We start from the raw sequence: 12,982 nt of genomic DNA, 5'->3' as shown, positions 1-12,982 counted from the left end.
ATTTTCAATGTCATTTTAATGGCCACGGATCAGATGGGCGGATGGGATTGCTTAACAGGAGTAATTCTCCAGACAAACCATTCATGCTAACCCTCCCTATACAGACCGTATTTGCACATAACCCCACCACGTATCATGTGAAACATACGGTTCTTGATCATTTTCCATCATATCATCTCCCACCATCTACACGTATGCTGGATGCGTGGCATTGCAAACTAGTATGCTGGATAAAGCAAAGTTATTGACATGATGTAATGGGACCCACCAACAGGATTTCATCATTGGGTCTCAACAGCTAAGGCCCACCTTTCTTAAGCCATCATTGATATCCTGCTACACCAAATGATTCTATCTGTTTTCATTGGACGGATAGGATGGTCCATTCTCTCGACACTTGTTCGCTTTTCAGCTCTAATCCTATCTGGTCCCTTGATTTCTCCCGGGCCCACCTCCACATAACCTACATTTTCACCAAAGTATGATTTTCCATAATCCTACAAATCCGTTCCTACCTAATCCCACACACACACCATCATAGCACTGCGCTCCTCAATATGGACCCAAATACTCTACAACACCTGTTGCAGCAAGTGCGTGCAACGCCCCATTTTGTGTGGCCACCATGATGTTTGTAGAAAATCAACTCCGTCCATCCGTTGCGTCACTTCATGTTCGGTGTGGATCACAAAAATCAAGTCGATTTATACCCTAGATGGGCCACACCAAAGGAACGATATAGAATTACCACTAAAACCTCTAAATTCACATTGTGTGGCCCACATGAGTTTTTTTTTTCTTTTTTTTTACAGGTCTAATCTCTGGATGTCTCTTCCTCTGATGATTCTCAGTTGATGAACGGTTAAGATGGAATATAAACAATATAGTGGATGCAGGAAGTTTACTATGTTGAGCGTCCCATTCCCACTGTTCCTTGTGGTGTGGCCCACCTGAGGTTTCGAAAGGTCGGATGATTTCTCACAATTCCTCGAATGATGTTTTGCAACTGTCGACGTACTGAATACGACACAAACATCAGGGTGGGACGGCCTGCGAAAGAAATAATAATCTGTGGGGCCCACTGTGATGTATCATGTATCTGTGACATCCACTCCGTCATGAAACCTTCCTGGGGCCCACCCTGATGTTTATGCCATCCAAACCGTTCATGAGGTGATTCCCACCGGCATTAAGGGAGAAAACAAATATAAGCCTGACCTAAAACTACGGTGGGACCCAGGACGGTTTCAATTGTGGGTATCTCCGTCCCAATGTTCCTTTTGGGGTGGCTAACTCGAATTTGAGATGGGCCTGAGTTTTGGGTCTACGTCCTATCAAGAGCTTAATGAACAGATGGACGGAGTGGATTTCATACACACACATAAATGTGGGCCCCACAGAGCTTTTTGTTGTACGCGAATGGAGCGTTGTTTGAAAACATTGCTTCAACCTTTTGTTTGTTTTGTACCGTGTGGCCCACCTGATGAGAGAACAGGCCTGATCTTTTATCCAGAAGATCTGAACAGTCTATCCTGCCAGATGGAAGCTTGGATCTTGCACACGTGTGCCATATGCACAGACAGCAGGTGTGCTTGCGGCAGATTTCTACACACATGTGGGCCTGGCAGAACTCAGGGCATGTAAGCCAAAACCAGGCCCATTTATATGGTTTTAACGTTCTGGGCCCTAAGCTTGTTTTCAGATCAGCAGTGTGGGACCCACGTAAATTTTAGACCATCAGATCAGTCGCACGCTAGAAACTTGATGAGAAATGCAAATGAGACTCATTTGGAGTGGGCCACACGTGTATGCTCTGGCCCAAAAACAGCCCAGCCCCATCATCAAGTGAGATACCTCATCAATGACCCAAATCTTGTACTCGTGTCATGTCGGCGTACGTGCGGTGAAGACCCCACTATATAGACAAACAGAGCGAGACATGATCAGTGGGCCCCACGCCACATTCATTATGATCATCCTTATCTCAGTCTTGTATTATTAGCTGTAGATTTACCGGAACTTCCCATTAGGTCAAGCTGTGTGGGCCCCACCGTGATGTGTGTTGAGAATCTACACCATCAGTCAGATGCACCATTCCATGGTGGGATATGGGCTTAAAAATCAATTCAATCCATGACTTGAGTGGGCCACATCACATACAACGGTTAAGAGGGGTTACCTTCTCATTTTAAAATTCATAATCATTTATTGGGCCCACCAAGATGTGGTTGACAAATCCAGCCCATCCATTGTGTGTGTCCCACTTAGATGAGGGGTCATGCCAAGTTTCAGCCGCATCCAAAATTCAGGTGGGCCTCACCAAGTTCTTTGAATTCTTTTAGGCATATTTTCATATGATTTTAGATGGTATGGTCCACCTGAGTTCCATATACGTCTGATTTTTGGACATCCCATAAACTAAAGGGGACCCATCAAATGTACAGTGTTGATGTTCGACACATATCACGGTGGGCCCACAAAGCTCAACCTCATAGTAGCATTTCCATATATATATATGAAAAATCAGAAGATATGGACCGTCAAATGTCACCCAAATGAAGAAAAGAATATTACGAGACTTCACTATGGGAGAGTGCTCATCTTGACCGTAGGTTTGATATTACTATGTTCTATTATTTTCTCATGTATGCTCCTGTACACTTGCAATGGGGTAGGCCTTTTTATAGTTTCTAATCCACCAATGTAACGGTAAGATCATCAACTCTTCTAAGGTGAAACGGGTAACGTTAATCTACTTCTTAATCATGATTTAGACCGTTAAAAGTATGTTTGAACAATTAGTAATAGTAGTAAAAATAAAAATAAATAATAATAATAATAATAAAAAATCAAACCGATTTGAAAATTGATTAAGAAGCCAATCTTGGGATTACCTAAGATCTCCACCGTAAACAGCGAGGTCAAGATGGCTGGATGGCCATTGATGCAACTATATAAACCCATATTAGGGCTTTGGAATAAACAAAATGTTTCTTATACTCTCCAATAACCACTGCCATCTTGATATCTACTTTCACATAGGCTAGCTTTTCCCTCTTTTCATCAATCTTTTTGTGCATGATAATGTAATGAGAAATACATACACATAAATGAAATCATCTCTGTATGGTGAAAGCAAAACAAATTAAATCAAATCTACTTGTAGGTATGCATAAATTAACATGAATTACCTTTTATGGAGAAAGAAAGACAATGAGCGGTTGATCTTTTTCTCTCCTTCTCTCGAATAGGCTAACTTTAGGTTTCTGTTTATGAAGGAAGCTTTTCTAGGACGTAAAGCTCTATAAGGGCGCTTCCCAGACTACTTTTATATACTTATATATTTGTAAGCCTTTACCATCAAGCTTGAGATCTCTTTAGGGCAGCCTTTGGGGTACTTAAACTGCAAGCAACACTCACGATCCATTTAATTAATGACATAAGAACTTAAAACAAGTCAAACCTATTCAAATTTTGATGTTTCCATATGTACACTATATGGATGTACTAGATCACTCTGTCTCATGCTATCATAAACAAAACTTTCTACATAGTACCTTATAGCTTATTATCCTAGGCCCATCATCCCACGCCCATGATTGATCATTCAAAAACATATATGAACCATGGATTTTATAAAACAATACAAATGATAATTTTAAAATCAATTGTTTATTCAAAACAATTTACGAAATTAGTTTGGTTGGCTATATTGATCAATTTTTTCAATATATATATATAAGGCTAAATTGATAAGAGTCGTAGATTCTTTACTGTTTTAATTTTCGCGAGAACATGATCGATGACCCAACTTATTATAATTTATCTAAGAGACTCACATATTGATAAATCAAAACCAACTGATCAAATCCCCACTAAGACTTCAAGTCCTCTAAAGTCTAAGAATTAGCAAAACAAGCATAGGCCGAACAATTAAATGCAACTTAACTTCCTAGATCCAGTTAATGTATACACATGCACACACTTACACAAGTGGGGCGACAATATTTTATGGTAGGGACTCATCATACGTACAATTACCACACAATTTATAGTGGCTTATGAATTAAGCTATCCTGACTTATCCGCTAGTCATAACAATATTCTAGGTTTACGAAGAATTGAGCAAATTATGCCTCACAATATAATTTACATTGAACTTATTCTACTTCATTCCCGAAAGATGCAGAAACCTTCAGAAAGTATCCCAAGCATATCTTCCATGTATACATAATAAAATGAAAATTAAACAAAGCATTAATGAAGAAAATATATAATTAATGAGACTAAAAGAACATACATTCCAACAATGAATTCAGTCCACCCCAATACGAGGGTCATTGCCGATGGAGGATACCCTAAAAATTACATTGGCCAAGTGCTCACAACATTCCAATTAACCAGAAACAAGGTCATAAGTTGGGGCGAATTCCCTTTGAAAAAATTTAAAACAAAAAAGTTGGTTTGAATTCAATGGACATGATCAAATACTCAAGACCGTGTGATATGTGTAACATTATAGTGACTCTCCTACACGTTGTGGCCCACAATTTTTATTTTTGGGTTAGACTCTGGTGCATGTATGAAAAAGGCTATTTTGTATAAATCAGTAAATGCCCCCAACACCAATTAAACTGATACTGCAAAGGGTTCCCACAAATCTACCACTAAATAATAATTATAGCAGAGATAACAATCATGGACACCTCCAAGAACCAACTCAAAAACAAAGATTGTGAGAAATCACATATGACAACAGTATAGAAATAGGAAACGAGACTTTGAGAGATAGTTGTTGGGTGTAAAATAGTTCTCCTATATAGGTGTATAAATATATACGTGTATCTTGGATGGGTACAGGAAGGGGCTTGAGACGGTGCCTAAAGAGGTAGTGCGTTGTAGGCAGAGAGTCACTTTGGTTTCTTTTGATCTAGGCCTATTTGTTTCACCAATTACCGCGGTACCGTAGATAATGTAAAGAAAGTGTAATGATTATGAATTACTTTTTCAATTTCTTGATAACATTTATATTTGACTTCTGATTTTTATTTTTGATATATCAATGATAAAGTTATAATGACAACATTTTTTATTTTTTTTTACATTGTTGTCAAATCATCAACAAAATACACAGATTTCATTGTTTGAATTTGAAATTTTCATGACAATACTATGAAAAGTGTAATGATTACAAATTACTGTACATGTCTTCTGAACACAAGAGAAGATTAAGTAAGACCCAGACTCAGCCAAGATAGTGCGGCCCTTGCTGTGGGCCCCACCTTGATGTATGTATTCTTTATCCACACCGTCAATCCATTTTTCTAGATCATTTTAGGGCATTATCCAAAATAATGAAGCAGACCCAATTATCAAGTGGACCATACCATAGGAAACAGTGGTGATTGAACTCCCTACCATTAAAAACTTCTTAGGGCGCACCTTAATGCTTCCGTGTCATTTATTTGCCATCCAATCTGTTGATAAGGTCACATAAGCCTGGATGAAGGGGAAAAATAAATATCAGCTTGATCCAAAACTTTTGTGGCCCATTAATGGTCAATCACCACTCTTTCCTATGGTATGGTCCACCTAACAATTGGATCTGCCTCATTTTCGGGATAATGCCCTAAAATGATCCTGAAAAACAGATGAACGGTGTGGATGCAAAATACAAACATCAAGGTAGGCCGCACAGTAAGGGGCCACGCCTTCGTTGGGTCTCGCCTAATCAGCTCCCTCTAAATACATTTGCATTTGACTGACAGTGGTAAAATCACAATGATGACAGATTTCCTTTAAATAACCAGGGTAATTGGCGAAACAAACAGGCCCAGAGTATTTTTGTAATTCATCCTCATTGGCCTGCACCCCACCACATCATCATGTCCAACAAAATGATCCAAAAGCCTCTCATCTGACTGTTATTCCCTTTGTGTATTATTTGAAAAAAAATCATCTCAATTAATATATTTAAAGTCTATAGAAAAGGTAAGAGATATCTTTCTTCTTTTTTTTTCTTTCCAAGGTTGTGAAAATTAGGCCTATTATTTTGAAAATCAAACAGTCTTTACAATTTAGAAAATTCAAACATAGTCAATGACCCACCATCATCATAAAAGCTGCATTTTGGTTTCACTAAGAGTAGACTATGACAATCTATGCTAATAAGAATACTCCTTCAAACCAAATTCTCTTATAAACAGAATTTGGCACTGTTATGGACTGCAGCAATGTTCACATTTGATTTGAAACAAGAACTTTAAAAAAATCGATATTATCAATTTGAATAGAAAATTAAGCTATTCCCTTCAAACTCATGTAGAATTCTGCGACAATCTTCATGGAATCCTATGGATGTTTTCCGTTTCTTTTACGTCGAAAAAACTTAACTAAATTCGGCATTACTGTCCTCTTCTTCCTAAGTGTGATCAAGCTCGATCTTGGGGTATTTCTACCTCCAGGTGAAGCTGGCCTCCTTACCTTGGCCCTTCTAGGCGTCGCGGGGATGCTGTTATCTTTCATGGACTTTCTAGGAAATGTGGCCTCGATTGGCTGCAAGTTTTCGTCGTTGGCCTGCTTCTCGTGTTGTCTCCAATTATGCAGCTCGCCCTCAACTGCTCTCTTCGCTGTCAATGCTTTCTCGGTTTTGTGCATCTCTTGCTCTTCCACCACCCTCAGTTCTCTAATCTCCCGGTGGGCCATCTCAGTTTTCATCAGTATCTCCTTTTCACCGGCCTTCAATGCTTCGATCCAGGCCTGAGCCGCTGCCACCTTCTTATCAGCGATCTCTTCGGCGCCCTCAGCCCGCCGAGTCAAGTACTCATTTTCGAAATTGGAGATGGTTATAGATGAGCTATGTTGGGACAATGAAGCTCGGGCCCGCATCGTTTTCTCAGTGAGTGCCCTCAAGTTCTCGAGAGCTGCTGCTTCAGATGCTTTGACCACTTCAAGCTCCTGCGTTGCAGCTTGCAATCTCTCCTCCTGTAACTCAATGTTTGACTCCGTCTTTTGAATTTCTAGTTTGATCTTCGTGGTCTCTCCGTCGATCAGCTCTCGCTCTTTCTTTCCTGCTTCCATTTCAGTTTGTAGCTGTTGGAGCGTGGCTGATAGATTGGTCACAATCAACCTCGCCTTTTCTTCAGCGACAGTCATGGATTCCAATTTGGATTTTGCTCTGAGGAGCCTGGAATTGAGATGGTGAACTGTGGAGTCTGTTTTCTCCTCTAATTTCTTCAAGTGGGTCGTTTCCTCCGTGACGTGCTTCAGCTCGTTTCGGATTATATCCATTGAAGCCATGAACTGAAATCCTTCTTCTCTAATAGATGCCAATTCCTTTTTGGCTTCATTCAATTCAGCGGTGGTGGACTCAAGCAATTCCTCTTCCCTTCTCATAGAAATCTCATCTACCGAATCCAGAGAATCCCACTTCTTCTTTTCAGCATTTCGTTCCATAGCCTTGACTAATTTCAGTTCATTTTGCAAGACATCAGCATCTGAAGTCGTGGCTTCAAGCTTCACTTCGAGCTCTTTCGAATGGTTGATTTCTTGAATAAGATCCTTAACCCTCTTTAGGGTTTCCTCCATTTTTGCTGAAAATCGAGCTGCTTCGGCCTCTCTTTGAGATTCGATGGCTGCATACTCTTTAACTGCTTCCATTCTAGCCAGTTCCACCAGTACTTCCTCTTCATTCGCTTCCTCGATCTCTTTCTTGATTGCTTCCATAGAGCTTGAGTATGACCTTGCTCTAGAAATGGACATTTCGGTTAGCTTCTCAGCTTGAGTTTTTGCTTCTTTAACGGAAGCTATGTCCAGCTTCAGCTTACTCAACTCCTGTTTTACAGCTTCCAGTTCCCTCATCACTTCCATGTACTGAATTTTGCTTGTTTCCCCAACAGAAAAAGCCGATTCATCTTCATGTTTCTCACGTTTCTTTAGTCCTCGAAGCTCCTTCCTCCGTGCTCTTGCTTTTGCATTCGATTCCTCGATTTGTTGACTTAGATCTTTCACTGTATGTCCAGCATTGGTGAGTTCCGTTTCTGCTTGAGCTCTTACATTCTCTGAAAATTTCCGGGTGTCGTTGAGTCGACCAATGTCTCTTTTTGTGAGATGGAGTTCTCTTGCCTTCGAAGGTGGCTTCTTTAGAATATAAGTTCAGGCAAGTTGTTAGCTCAACAAGGCAATAAACTCGCCAAAATAAGCAAGCAATCAAGATTAATGTAAAATTCCAATCAAAGCATTAAGGGAGTGTTTGGATGCATAATCAGACTGAATTACAATAATTAGTATAATAAAGTCGAAATAACCCAAATGAAATTACCTTTTTTAGAGTTTACATTGAGGGACTGTGCTCCAAACTGCAATTGCCTTACTTCCAATTCCAAGATTGAGTTGAAAGGAACTCAACTGCAATTTGTGAGGGCTACTTTTCTTGTTGTAACACTACAAACATTGTTTACTTTCCCCATTTCCTCTTGATTAAAACGAATGTTAGCAATTCAATGTACTTGTGCATCCAAACATGGCTAAGTTTGTGTTTTGGTCCTCAGTTGAATTTCCTTCAATTCAATATAGAAGAAAGACCAATTTGGGGGTGGGCCATTTTAATTCATAAGGACAACCAACCTCAAATTAGACCAGAAACTACCTTAATTTGAGTTTGGGTTTTGACCCTCTTTGTGAATGAAATGGGGCTAGCTCTACTTGGATCACTTCCAATTCATTGATTTGAATAAATTTCAATTCAATTCAATTGAGCATCCAAACACAACCTTAGCTTGTGTTTGGACATGTGATTTACTTGGATCACTATAACTGAGTTGCAGTGATGTGGAACGATCGTGATTTTTATCCCAATTAGAAATATCAGCTATTTAGCGGATATCGCAGATATGGTTTTTGTTTCAAGTCCAGAAGTGACGTGAATGTACCCACAATAAGGGACTTGTTATTGAATCTGCTAACAGAACTTTGGACATTCTGCTTTTTTGCTGCTTTCTAATTGCAATCTAGATCAACTGTATATCCAAACACAATCTACTAGTTCTCTTGTTGTGTGTGATGGTATAAAGGGATTTAAAATTTTTGCAAATCTTACCTCTGAGAAAGCCATCTGGGTTTTATTCTTCTCTGGTTTTTCACCATGAAACCTTTCGCCATACATGCTAACAGCTGCTTTAACTGACCCGATTCCGCCTCAATTTTTGGCTTCTGTTCTGTCCATTCCAGCCATGTTTTTAATTCAAACAGAGAAACTGGATCCAGTATTCCTACAGGGAGAAGGGGGAAAAGAAGAAGAAGAAGAAAAAAAGCGACTTCTCTAATTTGTACTCTTTTCTTGAAAATAAAAGCAGTAGCATTCTAACCAAGTTGGAGGCAGTTTATCGGGAATCAAGCACAGGGAAAGAACTGTGGTCTGATTGTATGGTTCTCCCAATGTCGGTGAACCTGGGCCAAGCAGCATTCCAGGCCATTCATCTAGTATGTCCCACTGTGGATAATTCAGATGGAATAATTCCCCTGATCAGAGATCTTCACCACCACACAAAGATGATTAGAAACAGTAGTCCACATTTCAACACCTTCGTATGGCGAGGATCTATCAGTAGGATATTTCCCACATGGTCCATCCAAAGCGGGGGCCTACTAGCAGCGAATCACAAGCGTCAAGCAATAGTGTGAGTGCAAAATTCACCTCATTTAACTGATTTGGTTTATTTTCAACAAACTATTTTTTAAATGAATTTCAATTCGACCCTGCGATTCAAAAATTTTGAAGTCCCATTTACAAATGTTATTCAGAAGCTGCTATTTGCACCCACACTGACTGCAAAACACACCAATCCTTTCTACCTTTGGGTGATGCAACAGTACAATTGTTGTACTATTGTATAACGAAAATTGAAAAAAGATGGGTGTGTCCAACATTCTCCTTTTGCCTGGAAAATTTATGAATTATTTGAAAATAAGAACATGGGATTAATATACACTGATAAAATCTTGTGAATTTTAAGTGAAATTAATCTTTACACCCCATGTTTGATGGTTCTAAATATTGCCTGTAACTGAGTTGACTCGGACGATTTTGTCTCGGTTTCAGTGGGCAAAGGAACAAACAACCAGACCAAAACAAGACCAAAATGGAACGAGTCAAGGTGAGTCAAGCCGAGTCACATCCAGAAACCCAAATATTCAAGACCATTGTGCACACAACCTTACTTTCCTACTGGAATAGCATGTAGCAAAAAATACTATTCTGGTAGGGAAAAATAGAAAAAAAGGAGTACATCTATCAGACATATGGTGTGCAAACCATATTTCTTGTCATCAACTCTACATACAGAATTTCCATTATTTTCTAATTAAACCCATTTCCATCTATCAAAAATTGAAAAACAAATTACAAATTTCCCATAAATAATTATAACAACCCCCCTTTTTCTTTTTTTTTTCTTTTTTTTTTTTTTCCATTTTCGTATCGTCGAAAGAAAAGAACTTCACCCAACCAATTCAACTAAAAGCACACAAAATTCCAATCTCCATTTCTAAAAACATGAAATCCTGTTCTTATCTAAAAAACCCAATTGTAATTTAAAATAATAAAAAAAAAAAAATCCTCATTTCTCATCAAATTTCAATCATTTTAAGCAAAATTTTCAAGGAAGGTAGCACAAGAACATGAGATTGAGAAAACCCAAAAACACATACCTGTAACAAAGAGCCCTTTAGCAGGTGCTCGCTGTAACCTTGGAGATGGTGTTGGATTTCAGTCTTTTACATGGAGGAGAAACCATGAGAGAGGATAAAACAAGGATAGTTCTTTTCTTTTTATTTTTATTTTTTACCTTTTTTTTTCCCTGTTCAGGTTGGAAATGTCACCACTCTCGTTTAAAAATATTCAATTTCTCTGGAGACTGCATTCTGTTATCTGTCTGGCAGTTATGTATTTAGGGAGAGGCATTCGCGGTAGTTTACCACCATTTATTTTAAGCTACGAGGCCCATATGCCGTACACGTGGCAAGACCATCCGACTAGGGGTCCCACCACAGATGGAGTTAGATTGAAATTGACACTGATGGAAGGATATTAAATATCTGATTTCACTCAATGAACTTGGACCACTGATTTTTATCTCTTAACCGCAAATTTTTATCTCCGTAAAGCCTACGGTTAGGATCATTCAAAACGCTTTATTTTTGGTACATGATTTATCTTGTTGGGCCCTTCTATTCTGAGGGTCTGGATTGATCTGGATGTATGCCATGTCACGTGTAATGCAGTTGACAAACCATACCTGAAAAAATGGTGGTGAACTAACAGCATAGTGTGAGTATTTTATCAGTATCAAAAGGTCGTTGTCTTGTGAATTCACCAAAGCTATCAATCTATGATGGGCTTCTGTCTAATATCATCACAGCCACACAAAAATTTCGAGTGTAGAAAGATATTATTTGGATCATAAAAATGGTATTGATTGATTCATAGTAGCAGCTTTGTTGAGGTCCCATGCAACCAGATGCCGTCCATCAGGTGGGCCACGGTTGTAAATGTCCTACCTAAAAATTCAGGCCTTTCTAATGGCGAGGTGGGTTATACGTGTGCAGAGCAATGGACTGTTCAAAGAGGGTTGCCAACGGTCTACATCCTACATCAATGTGTGGTCGGGCCCTCCTAATTTTTTGCCCAGGTCATGTACGTGAGGTTCCCCACCTGATAAACGGTTCTGATGGGGTGCACGTATGTTTGGCAAGCGTGGAGATGTGCTTAGCGAATCTCTAATGTCTCGTACACGTGGATGATGATTGCGTATTTGGACACCTCACACCTGTTGTGCAAGGGGAATGATCACATGCGTTTTGTTTGAACGCATGTGAATTACGATATGATGTGTGAGTTCCATCCAATCCGTCCGTCAGATGTGGCTCCCAATGTTATATCTAGATTTCAAAATTCAGCATGTATCAGAACTTAGGTCGGCCACAACAACGAGAACCGTGGTAAACATTGGAAAGAGAGTCTGACATGGATAAGTGGGCGACCCTGCCAAGATGGCGACCTGAGGTGGTGGGACTGGATTGAGCCACGTGCAGATACCATAGATCGGGCGGTTGAGTATTTATTTGACCAAGCAACTTTCAAAAGAGGTCAGCAAGGGACAACTCGATCAGGTTAACTCGACTCATCTGTCTCAACCGAACTGAACGGGTGATTTGATCCGAACTGAGTAGGCTTCCCCTAATCCAAACTCAAACCAAGTGTAAACTTGACTTGGGTTTGCATATATATATATATATATATATATATATATATATATATATATAAAATTTCTATCTTCTCTAAGACTTTAACTGTACCCGCCATACCCTATCTCAACTTGATTCCAAACTCTCTCTCTCCATCTTTCATTTTCCTCATCTTGAAAGCTTGGCCTCTCTCTCTCTCTCTCTCTCTCTCTCTCTCACTCATCCTCCTCATCTTTCAAGCTTGGCAACCGCCACCACTATCACCCTCCTCCTCCTCCTTTCTCTCTTCTCCCCTTTCTTGGTCTCTCCCACCCTCATCTCTCAATCTGACTCGGTACCAACTCGACTTGACTCATACTTCTAACCAGATCAGACTCGGTCTAGCTCAACTCGATGCCCAACTCTAAATTTCAAAACATATGTAATTGTGGTAGACACATGACAAAACTGGATGTGATTGGGTGACGTGTCAAACCGTGGCCCCCTCTTTTATAGCATGAACAGTAACTGATTACTGTGGGACTTAATCTATATGCGGAATGGGCCCACGGATCTGTCTGTGCATGGGACATGGCGATCAGGGGTCGGATAGCTTACCTAGCTGAGACGCTGCCATGGAAGCCGAATAAGAATACCAGAAAACCTGTAGAGCTTAGGATCTTCCTCTCCTTCACACCCTTTCTGCAAATCAGTAGATGAGACTCGAATTTCTGCTATATGGTGTAAAATTGGGGACCCA

General features: G+C 39.7%; 1 protein-coding gene across 3 annotated transcripts; it reads right to left on the bottom strand.

The window, feature by feature from the left end:
* Positions 1–6,113: 6,113 nt before the first annotated feature.
* Positions 6,114–10,907, bottom strand: LOC131237587 (protein PLASTID MOVEMENT IMPAIRED 15). Of its 3 annotated transcripts, none has more exons than XM_058235437.1 (3): positions 10,708–10,907; positions 9,098–9,269; positions 6,114–8,139 (listed from the first exon to the last, which is right to left on the bottom strand). In XM_058235437.1, exons 2-3 carry the CDS (start codon positions 9,161–9,163, stop codon positions 6,352–6,354), a joined length of 1,854 nt encoding a protein of 617 aa, XP_058091420.1. In that variant the 5' UTR covers positions 9,164–9,269; positions 10,708–10,907; the 3' UTR covers positions 6,114–6,351. The 3 variants fall into 3 exon arrangements, with proteins under 3 accessions (XP_058091420.1, XP_058091419.1, XP_058091421.1); XM_058235436.1 differs by having other exon boundaries at positions 9,098–9,215; XM_058235438.1 differs by having other exon boundaries at positions 9,098–9,210.
* Positions 10,908–12,982: the final 2,075 nt, after the last annotated feature.

The sequence above is a fragment of the Magnolia sinica genome, chromosome 2 (genome assembly GCF_029962835.1).
Source record: "Magnolia sinica isolate HGM2019 chromosome 2, MsV1, whole genome shotgun sequence".
In the NCBI taxonomy this organism is placed as follows: domain Eukaryota; kingdom Viridiplantae; phylum Streptophyta; class Magnoliopsida; order Magnoliales; family Magnoliaceae; genus Magnolia; species Magnolia sinica.
This window is presented reverse-complemented; position numbering and strand designations above follow the sequence as displayed.

Bases quoted from the DNA above. Each gene is read 5' to 3' on its own strand.
- LOC131237587 (XM_058235437.1), bottom strand. From the start codon at position 9,163: ATGTATGGCGAAAGGTTTCATGGTGAAAAACCAGAGAAGAATAAAACC. The intron at 8,140-9,097 runs GTAAGATTTGCA...TATATTCTAAAG, and splicing joins CCCAGATGGCTTTCTCAGAG to AAGCCACCTTCGAAGGCAAG.